Source organism: Lactuca saligna, chromosome 1 (genome assembly GCF_052625555.1).
Source record: "Lactuca saligna cultivar CGN05327 chromosome 1, ASM5262555v1, whole genome shotgun sequence".
NCBI classification, from domain to species: Eukaryota; Viridiplantae; Streptophyta; class Magnoliopsida; order Asterales; family Asteraceae; genus Lactuca; species Lactuca saligna.
In genome coordinates, this window is record NC_136417.1 from 78820436 (window position 1) to 78839888 (window position 19453).

The window sequence follows — 19453 nt, forward strand, 5'->3', positions numbered from 1 at the left end:
GTTCCTCGACTATCTAAGGGAATGTGGGATTGTCTCACAATTGACACCTCCCAGTACACCGCAGTTGAATGGTGTGGCTGAGAGGCATAATCGAACCTTGTTAGACATGGTTCGTTCCATGATGAGTCGAGCTTCGCTACCAATCTCATTCTGGGGGTATGCCTTAGAGACTGCCTCCCATATCCTTAATCTAGTCCCTACAAAGAAAGTTGCCAAAACTCCTCATGAGATGTGGACTAGTAAAGTACCCAAACTAGATCACATCAAGATTTGGGGTTGCGAGGATTTCGTGAGACGCGAGACTCATGATAAGCTCAAACCTCGAAGCGAGAGGTGTATTTTCATCGGCTACCCACAACAATCCTTTGGTTACCTCTTCTATAGACCTAGTGATAACGTGGTCTTTGTAGCAAGAAGAGGAGTCTTTCGAGAAAGAGAGTTTATAAGCCAAGGAGATAGTGGGAGGCAAATTGATCTTGAAGAAATTCAAGAGTCAAGTGGTGAAGGAACTTCAAACCCTAGCCCTCAACTTGAGGAGGAAACTCCTGTTAAGCCAATTGACGATTTTGTACCTCTGAGACGTTCCACAGGAGTTAGGAGTGCACCTGAGCATTACTATGGATTCTATATTACTGCAGAAGGTGAGAGACTTATTAGTGATGGGACACTAGTAAGTCAAGATGACCCTAACAGCTACGAGGAAGCCATGGCAGGCCCCGAGTCTGCTAAATGGAAAGAGGCTATGGATAGCGAGATACAATCCATGTATGACAATCAAGTTTGGAACTTGGTTGAGAATGTACAAGGTCGTAAGACAGTAGAGTGCAAATGGATCTTCAAGAAGAAGACCGACATGGATGGTAATGTACACACTTATAAGGCTCGACTAGTCGCAAAGGGCTTCTCTCAAATTCCTGGAGTGGATTATGATGAGACCTTTTCTCCAGTAGCCAAGATTAAGTCTATTAGGGTTATGTTAGCCATAGCTGCATTTCATGACTATGAAATTTGGCAAATGGATGTCAAAACCGCTTTCCTTAATGGAAAGTTGGCTGAAGATGTTTACATGAGTCAGCCAGAAGGTTTTGTCAGCAGCGAGTACCCTAATAGAGTGTGTAAGCTTGAGAAATCCATCTATGGATTAAAGCAAGCACCTTGCAGATGGAATCTTTGCTTTAATGAAAAGGTCAAGGAATTTGGCTTTTCTAGGAGTGAAGATGAATCTTGTGTGTATGTCAAGGCTAGTGGGAGTATAGTTAGCTTTTTGGTATTGTATGTGGATGACATACTACTCATAGGAAACGACATTCCAACCTTGCAGGAAGTAAAGTCCTGGCTTGGGAAGTGTTTCGCTATGAAGGACCTTGGTGAAGCTGCCTATATTTTAGGGATAAGGATCTTGAGAGATCGGAGTAAAAGACTAATTGGACTTAGTCAGAGTACCTACTCGGATAAGGTGCTGAAGAGATTCAGCATGCAGGACTCAAAGAAAGGAGAGTTACCCATCCAGAGTAACGCCAAATTAAGTAAGACACAAAGCCCTAGCACTGAGGTTGAGATAGCAGAAATGAGTCGAATACCTTATGCTTCGGCTGTAGGATCGATCATGTATGCTACGACGTGTACTCAACCTGATGTAGCCTTTTCCCTGAGCATGGTTAGCAGGTTTCAGGGGAACCCTGGCAAGGCACACTGGACTGCGGTAAAGAATATTCTCAAGTACCTACGAAGGACTAAGGACTGGGTCCTTACCCTCGGTGGGAGTGATGACTTGAGAGTTGCAGGGTATAGTGATGCTAGCTTCCAGACTGATAGGGATAATTTCTGTTCTCAGTCGGGCTGGGTCTTTACCCTAAACAGAGGAGAAATTTCTTGGAAGAGTTCCAAGCAAGAGACAGTGGCTGATTCAACTTGCGAATCAGAGTATATTGCAGCGAGCGAAGCGGCAAAGGAGGCTATATGGCTAAAGAACTTCATCGGAGACCTTGGAGTTGTACTAGCTATTAAAGAGCTAATGGAAATTTTTTGTGATAGTGAAAGCGTTGTTGCCTTAGCCAAGGAACCAAGGGATCACGGGAGATCCAAACACATCGACAGAAAATACCATTTTATTAGACATCGAATAGAAGGACTCCTCGTGGCAAAGAGGGTATCATCGGATGAGAACCCAACAGATCCCCTCACGAAGGGACTGACTCAGGTTAAGCATCTCCAGCATGCTCGAAGCATAGGGCTGAAGGATGATATTAGATTTAGTAGTTAGATAACCTTGAAATTTGTAAAGTGTAATTGACATTAGATGATGAATAAAAGGTGTTTTATTTATGAGTAAAGTGTTGCTATCTCTTGTCAATCGTTTACTATATTTCTTTTGCATGTTTTGACTTCCAGAATAATTTTGTTTGGTATAACATATTATTCAAACCTCCACAGTCGGTCATATGTCGGAAGTAGGTATGAATCAAGACTGTCATGATTGGTTGCAGAGGTCTAAGGTGTTAGACAAGGCTACAACAATCATGAGTGCTCATAAGTTCTGAGCATTGGACTCAACCCACGCTCACTGGAATCACTTCATGGAATTCTATCGAGTGATCGTGAGACGGTAATATCATATAAGTCTTCAAACCTAGAGATATGATTTGTTACTTACAACTTGGTTATGCATTGATTGTACGAAAACGCATTGGTAACTCGATGTTATAAATCGTGCTCTTGTGTGTAATTCAATGAGTGGTAGAACAAACATATGAGTCGAAGTTTATTTGTTCCTTCTTGGATTAGAAGCTGATATCTGGGCCCCTCGATGATTTTGTTTTGACCTACGTACCGGGCCCGGTCAGAACTAAGTTGATGTGTTCAATTAAGTACTTTGTCAAACAAATCGGAAATTGGGAAACAAACTGTTGGACAATAAGTAACACATTGTTCCATGTATTTGTCTGACTGATATCTAGAACAGAGGATTATATGATCACTTATCTTAAATGGCGTACCATCATCTTCTCAGTTCCGAGAAACCTTGAAAAGAGCTACGGTTGTCGATCGGTTCCTGAAGTCATACTTGCAGTAATAGTTATTAGACTTATCCAAGTGGGAGATTGTTGGATAAGGTGTTTAAATCCATAACTATTTCTGGTATGTACTTGACCCGACCCGGCATGGTCCATTTGGGTTGCATGGCACCATGCAATTGGATAGACTAAATGAGAGAAATAACACTTGGAGATTATTAATATATTATAAGTTCTAATACATTAATAATATTATTTGATTAGTTTGATCAAGAATTACTTTAGAATTAATTAAGTGATCAAAAGATCACTAATTAAATATATGGGTTGATTATGTAAATCATCCATATCTTGTATAGTGGGCTAAGAGACTCCATGGATTATCAAGTTGGGTTCCACCCATAGGATGCTCCATGGGAGTTACAAACCCATGGGTCATGGAAATGAAGAGTCATGACACATTAGGGTTTACATGGTGTAACCCTAGATGTGTCAACACTATATAAGGATCTCATTCTCTACCAAAATCGGCTACACTAAGGAAACAAGAGGGCTAGGCTGATTTCAAGAAGTGTGCATTCTCACAAAAGTCTTTCCAAGAGCATTTGGTGTTGTGTGAAGCATTTGAGGCATCACACTTGGGGTGCTAGGCTCATAAGGTTTCAAGGAACATAAGCAAAAACAAGGTAAGTTATTCTATCTATCATTCAAGTTAAAATTGTTCCCCATGTATGCTAGATAGGAATATAGCCTTGGAATTCAACTTTGCATGATAATTAGACAAACATAGATCCAAGGTTATTAGGGTTGCATGTACACTTAGGAAGTGTTAGAATGCTCAAAACCCAACACTAGTTACTCGCCATGGGGAGCTCCAGTACTCTTTGTCAAAAAGAGGGATGGATCTTTTAGAATGTGCATTGATTACAGAGAGTTAAATAAACTCACTGTTAAAAATCGCTACCCACTACCGCGAATCGATGATCTGTTTGACCAGCTCCAAGGAGCTAGTTATTTTTCCAAGATAGATCTACGGTCCAGATACCACCAACTCAAAGTCCGGGAAGAGGATATTCCGAAAACCGCTTTCCGAACTCGCTACGGACATTATGAATTTGTCGTAATGCCCTTCGGTCTAACAAATGCCCCTGCCGCATTTATGGACCTAATGAACCGAATATGTCGACCATTCCTCGACAACTTTGTCATTGTTTTCATCGATGACATCCTCGTCTATTCTCGAAGCAAGGAAGAGCATGGCCAACATCTCTGACAAGTCCTAGAAACTTTGCGATCGGAAAAGCTATACGCAAAACTCTCCAAGTGTGAGTTCTGGCTCCGGAGTGTGAACTTCCTAGGGCATGTAGTCAGCCAAGATGGAATCCATGTGGATCCTTCTAAAGTCAAAGCTGTTGAAGGATGGGCAATCCCGACAACACCTACAGAAATCCGTCAGTTCTTGGGTCTAGCAGGATACTATAGGAGATTCATTCAAAACTTCTCTAAGATCGCCAAGACACTTACCTCGCTTACACAAAAGGGCGTACCATTTAGATGGATGGACAAACAAGAGGTCACATTCCGAACCCTGAAACAAGCTCTCTGTAGTGCCCCGGTACTATCGCTACCGGAGGGAACGGAAGATTTTGTGGTCTACTGTGACGTGTCAAATCAGGGCTTAGGTTGCGTTATCATGCGGCGTGGAAGGGTGATAGCTTACGCATCTCGCCAACTAAAGACGCACGAAGTAAATTATACGACCCATGACCTGGAATTGGGAGCCGTGGTCTTCGCCCTGAAAATTTGGAGGCACTACCTGTATGGTACGAAGTGCACCATCTTCACGAACCACAAGAGTCTCCAGCACATCTTGAACCAGAAAGAGTTGAACATGAGACAACGAAGATGGGTTGAATTGTTAAACGATTACGAGTGTGAAATCAAGTACCACCCAGGCAAGGCCAACGTGGTAGCCGACGCATTAAGTCGGAAGGAGTACTCAAATCGTCGTACGAAAACTCTCTCTATAACCATTCAATCTCACCTAGTCACCCAAATTGCGGTAGCCCAGTTGGAGGCCATGAAAGCGGAAAATAGGGCAAGCAAAGCGTTGTGCGGAATGGAGAAGAACCTAGAGGCAAAGGAGAATGGAGTATACTATTTCATGAACCGTATTTGGGTCCCTAAACTCGGAGGATTTAGGGAGGTAGTTATGAAGGAAGCTCACAAGACGCGATACTCCATTCATCATGGCTCAGACAAGATGTATTTGGATATTAAACAACACTATTGGTGGCCTAACATGAAGGCGGAAATTGCTACATATGTTAGTAAGTGCCTTACGTGTGCCAACGTAAAGGTGGAATACCAGAAGCCCTCAGGGTTATTACAGCAACCGGTAATTCTTGAGTGGAAATGGGAGAGGATTTCTATGGATTTCGTGACCAAGCTACCCAAAAAGTCGGATGGACTAGATACCATATGGGTAATAATCGACCGACTGACGAAATCTGCCCATTTCCTGCCAATAAAAGAATCCTACAAGATGGAGAGATTGACACGTTTATACATTCGAGAAATCGTGAGACTCCACGGAGTGCCAGTATCTATTATCTCGGATAGGGACAGTAGGTTCACTTCACGTTTTTGGCAATCACTCCATAAGGCATTGGGAACTCATCTCGACATGAGCACCGCTTATCATCCACAAACGGATGGTCAAAGCGAACGAACCATTCAAACGCTCGAAGACATGCTCCGCGCATGCGTGATAGACTTTGGGAAGTCTTGGGATACCCACTTACCTTTAGTCGAATTCTCGTATAACAATAGTTATCATTCGAGCATCAAGGTGGCTCCTTTGGAAGCACTGTACGGGCGTAAGTGTAGATCACCGTTATGTTGGGCTGAGGTGGGTGATACCCAACTAGCAAAAACACATACGTCGGACAAAGCACTAACGGGACCGGAGATCATTCGTGAAACCACGGAAAAGATCGTCCAAATCAGAGCTCGATTACAAGCATCGCGCGACCGACAAAAGAGCTACGCCGATAAACGGCGAACGCCCTTAGAATTTCAGGTCGGTGATCGAGTACTGTTGAAAGTTTCGCCCTGGAAAGGGGTTATTCGTTTCGGAAAAAGGGGAAAAATGAACCCACGATACATTGGACCTTTCGAGATCGTCACTCAAACAGGTCCAGTAGCATATAAGCTGCAGCTACCCGCAGAGCTAAACAGTGTTCACCCCGTGTTCCATGTCTCTAATCTAAGGAAGTGCCTATCGGATGAAACACTCGTCATTCCCCTTGATGAAATCAAAATCAACGAGAATCTCCTGTTCGTGGAAGAACCGATTGAAATCATGGACAGGGAGGTGAAGCGTACTAAGCAAAGCCGCATCCCGATCGTGAAGGTACGGTGGAACGCGAAGCGTGGGCCAGAATTCACATGGGAGCGCGAAGACCAAATGAAGCAAAAGTACCCTCACCTATTCTATCATTCTCAAATCTAGCTTTCAAACAGAATTTCGGGACGAAATTCCCTCTAACGGGGGGGATGATGTCACAACTAGAAATTTTGTGTCATGTAATCTCTACACTCAAGTATAATGAAGAATCAAAAACTTAAAGAGCAGGTATGATGCTTACACTATGACATCTAATTTTCAAACAAATACACCATACAAGTGCTACAAATGGTCAACAAGCAATTGGAAACCCTAGAAGTTCTGGTTAGGTCCATTTTGGACTACGACTTCCTTATTGGACTCATTGGGCCAATAAGCCTCCAATTTCACTATCATGGGATTAGAACCTTTGAATGGGATCTAATTGGACCCACATCCATTTATTTCAACATTTTGGGCCATATTAGGCCTAGAATGAAATAAATTAAAAATTATGAACCATGATTAACCTAAACTAGCCCAACAAAGTGTAAAAATCATATTATATTTATTTTGGGACTAAAAATCATCCAACTTAACTTCTATATGGTCTTAGGGGCAATAAAGCCCAAAAACCTTTTTTCATTCCAAATTCTCAGCCCAAGGCCCAAATACAAGAAGAAAGGGGGTTGACTTCTTCATGCCACCTCACTTATGTCCCACATATTTCCATGCATGGACCAACATGCATCTATGTATGTCAACTCAACCCTTTCTCTCCTCTTTCTTCTTGTCTCGGCCGATTCCAACACACACACACACATACACTTTCATCACCTTTCACATATCAAACACTCTCCAAAAACACCTCCACCCTCTTCACTAAATTTCGAAGATTCAAGGGCATTCAAGGAGGTTTTCCACAAAAAAATCACCATCCAAGGTAAGGTTATACTTAAAACTATGACCTAGGTTCTTTGATCTATCAAACATCTCCTCTTAACTCATAAGAAATCACGATCTTGCATCCTAGAACCACCTCAAGGCCGAGATCTTCATCAAAGTGCGCTAAGGCCGAAAATCACCTCATTTTTCTTCCATCTTCTCTCCAAAACCGAAACCACACCCAAGGTGAGCTTCATGCCCCCTTATTTTCGGTTTTTATAAGTTTTGTGGGGGGGGGAATACAAGCAAATGTGTAGATCTATCATTATGTGTATGCCTTGTATGATTTCTATGTTTATTTACATACTTTTATGTGTTTATGGTGTTGAAACTAGTCAAAAGGACCTAAAAATCGAGATTTGCATTATGATGCATGAAACAAGTGCTAAAACATATTATTATACATAATTCATTACTAGAAAAATAACCAAGTTGGTTTAGATGAACATCTTGGGCTAAAAATCACATTTTTGGACTCAAAATGCTAAAAATATGAAATTTGAGGGCTCAAAATGTAAAAATACAAATTCTGAAGGTTTATATGTGTCAAAATAGATTCATAATGGGATTTTCCAAAAATTTACACTTTGGAATGATTAAAATGTAAATTTTTAAGCTTAATGGGCTAAAAATGAACTTTTCGGCCCAATAAGGCCCAATAGGCGAAATTTCAAAGTTGAGGGGCTGAAAATGCATTTTTCTGTAAAACAGGGGACTACTAGTGCCCCAAGTCCATTTCAAAGGTTAAAAATGCTTTTCATATTTAAAAGGAACCAAGGATGCAAAGATTTTCTATTTTGGGCCTAAAGTGTAAAATTTGCGAAATTGAGGGTTCCAGCCGAAAAAGTTTCATTTTGAGGGACTAAAACTGTTTTTCAATAAGCTTTGAGCTGAAAAATACTTTTCTACAAGTTTTGATACTAAAGTGTCAAGAAAAATGGCTTAAGGACTAAAATATAAATTATTATATATAAGGGGTCCAAAAGTGTAAATTCATCCAAAAAGAAGGGTCTGAAAAATGTAAAAGACTAATGTCTTAAACAATGAACCCGACACGATGAAATACTAGTACCTCGACTATCGGCGAAACACAATTCACCATCAACACCAAAAATCGTTATCAAACGAATTGATTCGGTCTTGAATCAATAACAAACCTGAAACTACTAACGCGATGATACTTCAATACACACATGGAAATCTCGGAAACTCAATACACACGTGGGAATACACCAGACGTCAATACACCGTCCTTGGGCCCAAAAGTTTCAAATCATGCTTGTTGGGCCTAGCTAGCCCAATGACATGATCTTTAGGCCCGAAGGAAATTTGCTTACATGTAGTTGGGTCTAATACGACTTAATTCTGTGTAAAAGGACTTTCAATGGCAAACGTGCTGCTGGTCCCCAAGGGTCCTTCGGTACTGCTAGCGAAGTCGAGAATTCACCAATGCGAGTCGGGCTAAGGGCCCTTCGCATTCATGATAGCCTTGAACGACGTAGGGAAATACCGGGGCTTCGCACCCTCTTTTTCCCCTCAGTTGTGGGGCTACATGAGTCCGAGTGGTTGGGTTAAGTGAATAGTGCGAGCGACGCCTAAGGGATCGTTTGTACGGTTGTCAACTGGTCGTTTTCATTAATGTACGTTTACAACAATTCACAATCCATAATTAACCCAACGTCTCCGGAGCTCAATGAATACACCTGTCGTAACGAAATAACAAAACATAAACAAATTAAAGCAAAGTGATAGGAAAACGTCGGGTTTTCCTAGGGTTTTCAATTAATACACCTACAAACTACATACCGAGTTTTACAAATCGTACTCTTACATTTATGGAAACAAACAAGCATACTTACAGATCTTCACACCTTTTATACTATACTATTTTCAGAAAATATCGGATTTTCTGGTGGTTTTCAAAACAATACAAAACATTGGATTTCAAACATTACTTATGAACTCACCAACATTTCATATGTTGACGTTTTTCAAAATACTTGTATTCTCAGGTAACAGATAAAGTGAAGGAAGAATTGTACTCTATGACGTTTTGCTGTTGTTTAATTAGTATCGAACAATTTACTTTTGGGCATGTAATATTATGGAACAATGTAATGAACGCAAACACTATCAGTTGTAATATTCCAATGCTTGGTGATGAATGATGTTATGTTTCATGTATATTCATTGTGATGGTATTCAATTGAGTCACGACATCCCCCGGACGTTTCCGTCGTCTGGTTCGGGGGGTGTGACACCCTGTCAGTTTTTTACCATATCTCATAACTCATAACTCTGATTGACGGGATTCAATATGTTCTACATAATAGAAAAAATTTCGGACAACTTTCGTGTATGTGTAAAAGACCAAATCTGCAATCATATAAGCCAAAAATGTGACCGTAGAAATAATCGCATAAATGGGTCGAAGCTTTCCATGGCTGAAATTAGTCATCTGAAATCCACTTGAGAAGAAAAATCAAAAACTATGATTGCATAAACACCTTATTTGATCGCATTTTTGTCTGAAGTGCCAGAAACCTTGAAAATAGCTTCGTACATCATTTAAGGGTATTTTTGGAAAAAAAAACCTGAAAATCTATGATCGCAATTTTGCTTCTGCGATCATATTTTTCGCCAACTTGTTCCGGAAGCTTCTATCTTGACAATAAATACAACCTTTATCATCATATTAGAAAAAAAGGTTCCAGACGACAAAAATCACTTCTAAATGTGATTTCTAATACATTTCATTGACTTCTAAAGATCTGAAGGCTACGAATCATCTCATTCGTTTAGTTTAGAATTTTATTCGGCTAATGTTTCTCTTATTTAGTTTAGATTCATTTTTAGCCATGTCGGGCTAAATACCTTAAATTTCAGTTCTACATAATCTAATACTTTTCATGTGATTAGTTTTCAGATCTGTTTTTCTTTTTGTGTTTCTATCTAGATTTTTCCGGTTTGAACTTATTGAATGATTTTTAATTCTTCTTAGTCTGATCACCTAGCTACGGATTTTATCATTCCAGTTAATCAGTTAACATAATCCATAATTGTTCTTGTCAAATGATAATAAGTAACAAGTATTAGATTGGTTCCGTGTTTGGTATTAGGCTTTAATATAAATTATAAAATCCATATCTTTACGCTTCCAAGCTTATGAGAAGTATTGGTATTGCTCACAATTTTACAAAGAACATAAAGCCGCTTTTCTGATTTAATTAAGAGCTTGTTTAATTGAGCGATAAAAAGTTAGGGTTAATTCAAAGAGCTTGCTTTGATTAACTAATTTAGGTAAAAGAGATTATACTAGATCTTGTTAGTTTTTCTGAGTACCAGATTAGATAGAACGCATTCTAAATAATCAGATGTGAACTAATTTCATGATTACGAAAGTCGCAGCAAAGCTGAAATCATTTTTATTATTGATTTTGCGTTTAGTTTATTGTCATAGCTACTTTTAGTTTTTAGTTTAATTCAAAAACCCCCCTTTTATAATTTCTATTTTATTAAATAGAATGTGTCTGATATAAAAATGCATTGACCATTAAGATATGTCCCTGAGGAATCAACCTTGCTTCCCCTTGCTATCTTTTAGTGCAACTAGTAGTGAATTTTTATTTGCTTAATACAGCCACAACAACATGTTAACACCAACCAGTATTTTTAGTTGGTATGTTTGGAACTCCTTTTCAACTCAACTTCTTTCTTTGTTAGTCAAGATCCCTTGAAATGTGGCAACAAATTCAGATCTAACACTTGTATAGTAGAACATAAAATTTTCATATTTTCATCAGATTAATTTTTTTTCATCTTTTTGATTCTCATTCTTTTTCTGATCTTCCTTCCAAAAGTTTTCTCCTTTTCCTCCTCAAGCTTATTTCTTTTCAGCAATCATCATCTCCTCTTCTTCCCCAACTTTGCCCTGTTTCAGCTCTTTATATGTGTCAACACCTTAGTTCTTGTGAAAAAAATACTTCTTGTGCACAATTGTTAGACAACTCACAACAACCCTTAAGCAAAGGACTCTTGGTATCCATAAATTTAACAGAAACATTATTAGAAGAAATTTCAACGTCATGTATTTTAAAGTTGACAACATCACCATCAAACTCCATAGAAAGTGTACTTGTAAAAACATCAATTTTAGTTTCATCAATTTTCATAAAAGGCCTTCATAAAATGATTGCGTTTTTGTTTGATACATCCAAATTACCCATGTGCATAATGTAAAAATCAGCGGGAAAAATAAGTTCATTCATTTGGACTAAACCATCCTCCAATACACATTTTGGTTGTACTGTCGAGTAGTCAGCCAACTGAATGATAGTCTCGGTCTTTTTTAGAGATCTCAGTTTTAATTTTTTTAAAATAAAAATGGGAAGACATTGACTGAAGCACCTAAATCAAGCATGGCTTTTAGAAAAACAAGGTTACCTAATTTATAAGGAATCGATAAAAATCCTGAATCCTTGCACTTTGGAGGTGAGCCTTTTTGTAAAATTGCAAAAATATTTTCACCAGCCTTGACAGTTTCACTAATTTTTCTTTTTTTTTTTCTTTGTAGCACACAATTCTTTTAATAATTTAACATAACAATGAATATGTTTTATAGTATCTAAAAGTGGAATATTTACCTCCACCTTACGAAACGTGTCCATGATTTCCTCATCCTCTCGTTCTCTCTTCGTGTTCTTCAGTCTTGATGGGAATAGTGGTGGTAGCTTATGCTCCCGAATGATTGGCTTGGCTTGCGCTCACATTTTGCTTCAGATTTTATTTCAGTCCGAGGAGGTAATTTCCTTTGAGACATTAATCAACTCACAAAAGTGGCAAGCTGAGACAATTGTTGTTCCATATTTTTTTATGCTTGCTCTTGTTTCGTTCTGAAATGCATGAGTACTAGTGGCTAGGATTTTTACTATGTTTTTTAAGGTCATACTGAAGCTGCTAAATTGTTAATGTAAATTGTATTGAAAAATCTGATTCTGAAACTACTATTGATTCTGAAAATTTTGTTGCCGCTAATAATTGTGTTGCTAAAATTGATGTCTTTGCTTAAAATTACCGTTCTAGCCTTGATTACTCTGCTGATTAAAACTTTTTTGCTAGTAACCTCTGATAGCTTTTAATGAGTGACATCCTCTTGCAGTAGTGGACACATGTCAGGATGATGTTTCGTTTTCAGGCAGATTCCACATGACTTTTTTTACAGATGCAACTTTTTCTTTTATTAGCAGCAAAACTGCTTTTTTCAATTCAAAAATATGGGTTGCTAGATGATGTGAACTAACTTCTTTTGCACCCCTTGGCTTCTTAAGATATCACTCTTCTTCAATACCAGAATGATTATATTTAATGGCAAGTTTTTCTATTATCTCCCGGATTTCAGTTGGTATCATGTCGCCTAAAGATCCACCACTTGAAGCATTTATCAACCTTCGCTCAATGTGTCAAGCCTTCACAGAAACAATTATAGAATTATTAGTCATTGATTTTGTGTTGTGGGCACCGAACAAGTAGCTTTCTGAGGTGATCTTAGTATGTATGCAAAGCTTCTCTACTTACTTGTTTGATACCAAGAATCTTGTGGTGAAAGATTGAAACTCATATTTCTGGAAAATATTTTTCTAAGAACAATTTTGAAAGTTCCGTCCATGTGCTTATCGACCCGGATGGGAGCTCGTACAACCATTCTTTTGCTGAGTCTTGAAGTGAAAAAGGGAATACCCTGAGTTTTATTTGATCCTCCATGATGGTGTGTTACTCCATTCCAGAATAAACTAAATGAAATTATTTGAGGAATTTATGTGGATCTTCAATTTTGAGACCTTGGAATATCGGGAGAAGATGCAATAATCCAGATTTTACCTAAAAGTTATGGGCTTTTGGGAAGGTGGTGCAGAGAGGTTGCAAAGTAATTTCTTGGGTGGCCCACTCTCTAAGAGTTTTCTCTTCATTGTCTGTGTCCCCTATGAATGATTTTGAGATGTCAGGTTTATAGGGTTCGAGTGTTTCTAATTTAGATGATGATGGCGAGTAAGTTTTATATGGGCTTCGAGAGGATGAAGACGGTGGTACTTTTGGGTAGGACGGAAAAGTATGTTTGTGTTCGTTCCACAAGGAGTTTCCTTGTGGTTCAGTTTTCTCCGAGGCTAGAAAAGATGATGAAGCGAAGAAATTTGTTGATTGTTTTTGTTGAGTTGCTTCTTTCTTTAGTTTTTTGGTAGTCCTATCTATCTCTGGATCAAACTCAATTGGTGTACTTCTATAAAAAAAAGATTTGGGCATAAAACTATTAACAATATCATGTCCCCGATAACAATGCCAACTTGTTAAGACGTTGTAATGTGCATCTTAAACAAATAAATTATCATTGCTTGCTTGTACTAATGGGTAGCACGGGGAATTAGGGTCGAATACTCAAGGTCATAGCCTAAATGTCAATGACTCTTTGCATAAGGCACATACATTCATGTAACAAAAGAATATAAATTAGGAGGGTTTTGTTTAGGATTAAACTAGAAATTTGTAGTGAAATAAAGTAAATTAAATAATAAAAAGTAAATTCAGTTCTGCTAACACAAACCTAGTTATTTAAGATGTGTTTCACCTAAGCTTGTACTGAAAACTACTAACAAGTTCTAGTAGTTTCTCTTTTACATAGTTAATTAAACAAAATAACCTCTTCAGATAACCTTAACTTTTTACTAACCTAATTAAACAAGCTCTTCATCAATTCAGAAAAGCATCATTATAATTTGTGTAAAAACTTCCAGCAATATTTAATGCTTCTCACAAGCTCGTAAGCATAAAAATAAGAAATATAAGTTTATAATAAATTCAAATCCCAACATGGAACCAATATGTTACTTGTTACTTGTTACCAGTTGATTAAAATAATTACGGATTCTGATAACTGATTAAATAGAATGATTTAATCATAAATTAGATGATCAAACTAAAAATAACTAAATCAAACATTCATTAACCTGAAAACTAAAATAACTAGATAGAATCAATCAGTAAAAACCAAGTTTAATGACTAACTACTTAAAAAGTACTAGTCTTGTAAAACTGAAATCTAGGGTTTAGCCAAACATGGCTAAAATCTTATCTAGAACAATAAAAAGAAAAATTAAAAGACTAAACTTACTAAACTAATTGAATGAGATGATCCACAATCTTCAGATCTTTATAAATTGATGAAAAACTGTAGAAATTGCCTCCAAAAGTCGTATCTCGTCGTCTGGAAACGTCTAGGACTTCAACTGATAAGATAGGGAGTCTTTATATATGAGCCAACAACAAAAAACGTGATTTATTAAAAAAAAACATGACCGTGTTTTAGGGAAAAATATGAGCGTGTTTTCCCGAATGTCCTAAAAATCCCCGTTTTTCGCGTTTAATGAAGTAGAATGCCATGTTGGACACTTTTCTCAAAAACACAACTGTGTTTTATGGAAAAGCGTGATCGTGTAAGTCCTTCGAAGTCTATAAACTTGACTTTTGTGTTGAAAAAGTTGTGTAATAAAAGCACGATCAAATACACTATCAAATAAACTCAAAAACACGCATTTCGGATGCAAACTCTTCAATTTCAGCAAATCTAAACCATGTTCCAGCTTACTTAGGTGTTTTTGCTCCTTTAAGTTCTAAATATGCATCGAAGCTGCTTTCAAAGTACCATTTCACTCGAAATACAAGAAGACGACATAAAAACAGGAGCAATATTAGAATTCTAATGATGAACATGAGTAGAGCATTATTTAAACTAATGCATATGAAAAAACATAAAATATGATTAAAAAAAAAAAAAAAAAAAAAAAAAAAAAAAAAAAAAAACACTAATAAAACCTACTATGAAAGATGCATAAAAATGCATCTAACAGTACCAATCATTAGAAACCTTCAAGCAAATGAACAAATGATGTAACTTTTTGGACGTAGATAGAATACAGATACACACAAAGAATACACACCACGTTTCAATGTTCATGTGATGGTGTGGTCGTATATACAGTTTGGTGGTGATAAAAAACGGATGATGGAGTCTCTATGGATTTACAGATAGCGGAGAGTGTGGAGAGGAGTTGTGAAATTCTTTGAAATTGCTTTTTTTTTTTCAAGAAGTACCATTTCACTTAACTGACATATTGACATATTGTACCATGCTAAAGTATATAGCCTTTGAATAATTTGGATCATTGGTTTTATTCCATAAATTAACAATCTCCTCCAACCGAAGTATTCTACTAGGAAATTTTATGCTGATTAGAAACAACCGTATTAAAAGTTGGTCTCTAATCTGAGGCTCATCCTACAGGACCTACACAAAAGCATACATCACTAATTTCATCCGCCATTGATCAATAATTACTTTATTGATATATTTGGAGAAACACATTGAAGAAGAAGCTTAACAAAAGAAAAACTTGTGTAGCAGGAAGAATATATGTTTTTTATTAATTACACACACACCTTCAAGGCGATATTTGATTTTTAACAATGAAAATTAATATCCTCTTGTCGTTTCTTCCTACTTATCTTCTTAGTCACATAAGATTATATAAGATTATGACATGTGGATAAAATGAGTAGCAAGATAAGTATGAAGAAAATGTAGGTGGATATTTTATTTCTCAAATACAATATTATAGAACTGTTGTACCCTTTCAAGGTAATGGTTCCTTTCCTAACTGCCATAACCATTAACTACTCATAACTTCTCTTTAATAACTAACAAGTAGTTGCTAATTTAAAGAGAATACTAATTAATCCCTAATGGCAAAATCTTAGGAGGCTTAGGCCTAGCTAAACCCTAATTATACTAATAGTCTAGATTATTTTTCAACATATATTCCATTTCCAATCTGTTACAATCAGTCACTTTTTGGATATTAAAACCTTGGTTTCAAAGTTGGTAAGTATATCATATAAGTGAAGAATAGTTCTATTATTGAATTGAAAGATTGCCTTGGTTATCGTCACCAAAAAATTCATCATAAAATCCGCAAATTAAGTTGTTTCCTGTTGTTGGACTGTATCACACGGGATTACACTGGATTAGTAACGAATGTGAAAGCTTGTTTTGTTGTACTGTTTGATTTATAATACAAAATATTACAATAATAATATTATTTTTATAAATTCATATAGTTAAAATTATAAGTTTAAGTTATTATAAATTTCAAATTTTCAATATTTATATATTCGTAAATATTAACAAAAATATAACTTTTCACTTATTTCCAATTTCATAAAATTAAAAATATGAGTTTAGAGTATTTTACATTATATTAAAGAAAACAACAATTTTTATTTGTATTTAATAACATAAACAGCATAAAAGACGATTAGAATTATTAAAAAGCTTATATGTAGCTTTTGAACTTTACAAGAAAAATGAAAAACTATATATATAGATGCATGTTTCACTGTATAAACTAGGGAGGTCGTTAAGCAATAACTGTTACTGTAGTAGCTTGCTTAATTGTTGCTCTTCAGTGAGAAAAAGTTTTACAATAACTAGTTTAACACAAGGAATAAGACGAAATAGTTTCACAAAGGAAGCAAATAGTAAGGTTCATATCCATATATTCATAAAAAACATGACATCTTATTGCATCGATCAAGAGTTATATAACAAGGAATAAGACGAAATAGTTTCATAAAAAACATGACTAGTTCAAATCCTTTCTTCACTTGTCTGAGGCGATGCATTTCTTGGCTTCTTCAAATAATTTCTATACAGCATGATCGCAAATGGCATCCCAAAAGGCATAGCAATCGAAATTCCAAGAAAACCAAATGTTATATAACTATTTGGCGCAATCGCATTCATGCAAGTACCATAGGTTGAACCGAGTGCAATCAATGAAATCTTCAATTCCAACTGCAAAGGGAAAGCATCTGTGAGTACGTAGATCATGTGAACTGACATGTAGAACCCCATGGAATTCGCAAACAGAAATATACTGTATGCTATCGGATTTTTTGTACCCATAATAGCAGTTCCTGCGGTGTATTGTTTAATAGAAGTCGTAATATTCGCTGTAGATGATAATGTATTATTGCCTGCGGATGAAATGGAATCATCTTGCCAAGCACCTCCCGGAGGACTAAGTGCTGGTTGATATGTTGCAGTTGTGATCAGAATAACAACCACAAGAAGGGTATTTCTTACTATGGTAGGAGATTCTTTCAGGTTATTGTATTTGAAGTAATCTAACATAGCTCTAGCTGGAGATCGAGGGTTTTCAGGTCTTGTGTCATGATGGTTTTGTCTTTCTTCTTGTGGATATGCTTGAGATTGTATGTTTTCAGCCTTTAAAGCTCCCGATTGGACAAGAATCTCTTCAATTTCCCGATCACCAGCTTCACTTTGGAACATTAGTAGCGTATCAAGAGGAGTTAAGCCTCTCTTGTTTAAGGAATTCAACTCAATCTTCTCCTTACCGGTAACTTGCCCATTAAGTAGAAAGTCAACCACCTATCAAAAAAACATAAACTTTGACAAAAAAAGTTCCTAAAGACTTGAGGTACACGCTACAAAAGATAGCCTACGTACCTCATATTGCTTCATGGAGATGGAAAGGTGTAAGATTGTATTGCCTTGAATGTCCTTAGAATTCAGAAGATCTTCCTTGTTTACTTGCTTCAGATGATGAACCAAAACTTGGAAAGCTTCGAATTGGTTGTTCTTCACTGCTAGATGGAGCGAAGTCTCAAGTCGCGCAGTCGTGCAGTCCACGGAATCCAAGCTCGCCGAAAGCAACTCTCTGACAACGTCAACTTTACCTTTGACCACAGCCAAATGGAGAGGAATTTTTCTGTCTTTTCCTTTGATCAAACACAAACCAAGGTCAACCTTGAGAAGCTCCTTAACAATTTCGGCATGCCCACAAGCGGCTGCTATGTGCAAAGGGGTAAAACCATCTTGGTTGAGCTCCCTAGAAAAATCCTGCCTCAGTTTGATGAGTGTCGATGCGAAGTTGACATGTCCAGCGAAACAAGCTATGTGTAATGGAGTTTCACTACCCTCCATTGCTACGGCATGAAGCATAGATGGGTTTTTGTCGATCTCTTTAAGCAGATGATCAACATCCCCATTCCATGCTGCCTGAATCAGCCTTTGATTCATGGCTCTATGAAGAGAAATCTTGTTGTGTTAAGTATTTATTTATGATCACGAAGTGTTTTTAATATTAAGCAACGGGTTTGCCAGGTGTAGGTTGAGCTTGTAGTGGAGTCAATTAGATTTGGGTACAAGGAAGCCTCGAAGGATTAATATATTAAAGTCAAGTGATTAGCTCATGATCAGTTGCATTCATATGTTATCCTACTAAAAAAATAGTTAAATTTTCTCTGCGATGTTATTAAATATTACAGCCTTATCATTTTTGATCATTGTTTAAGGAAAACTGATGTTCATCAGCCACGACTTTTTTCCATACGAAATTCATTACAGACCAGTAAATCAGTCCGGTCCTAACACACACCAAAAAAAAAAAAAAAAGACCCCTTGAGTGACATGTTACACGCCGTTCAAAAAAAAAAAGAGTGACATGTTACACATAGTTAATCTTACTTACCTTTCATATATTTTGGACAAACACAATCTCTTCTAGAAATCATATTAAAATAAATTAGCTGTAGCAATTTTCGAGACGACACAATACGAACCTAGCACTAATATAAACAGGTTTGGGTGAAGTTTTTTTTAACCCGTCAACTCATTTATTATATAGGTTGTGTTCGGGTTTACAAATAAATTTGTAGGTTGACCCGTCAACTTGATTATTTTAGTAGTTTAAAAAATAAAAATATATTTATTAAATAAAAGGGTGTTTGGTTTAGCTTTTTAGAGGCTAAAAGTATTTTCTGAAAAAGTTGCAAAAAATCAGGTTTTCCTGACTTTTCCAAAACGTTGATTTTCCTTCCATCTAAAATTCAAAAATAGCTTTTAAAAGTTTTTTCCCAAATATCTTTTAGTTTTGATCTTTTCCTAAAAGGACTTTTGGTCTCTTAAAAACTAAACCAAAACCCCCTAAATGAGAAAGGAAGATCAAGAGTGTTTGATGGAACAAAAATATCCTCA

General features: G+C 37.0%; 1 protein-coding gene across 1 annotated transcript; it reads right to left on the minus strand.

Annotated features, from left to right (window-relative positions):
- Positions 1 to 16948: 16948 nt before the first annotated feature.
- LOC144999745 (ankyrin repeat-containing protein BDA1-like) lies at positions 16949 to 18544 on the minus strand. Its single transcript, XM_078958913.1, has 2 exons — positions 17924 to 18544; positions 16949 to 17845 (listed from the first exon to the last, which is right to left on the minus strand). The coding sequence occupies exons 1-2, from the start codon at positions 18494 to 18496 to the stop codon at positions 17042 to 17044; spliced, it is 1377 nt and encodes a 458-aa protein (XP_078815039.1). The 5' UTR covers positions 18497 to 18544; the 3' UTR covers positions 16949 to 17041.
- Positions 18545 to 19453: the final 909 nt, after the last annotated feature.

Excerpts from the sequence above, each read along its gene's own strand:
- LOC144999745 (XM_078958913.1), bottom strand. The coding sequence starts at position 18,496 with ATGAATCAAAGGCTGATTCAGGCAGCATGGAATGGGGATGTTGATCAT. Across the intron at positions 17,846-17,923 it reads TCTCCATGAAGCAATATGAG|GTGGTTGACTTTCTACTTAA; the intron begins GTACGTAGGCTA and ends TTTTTTTGATAG.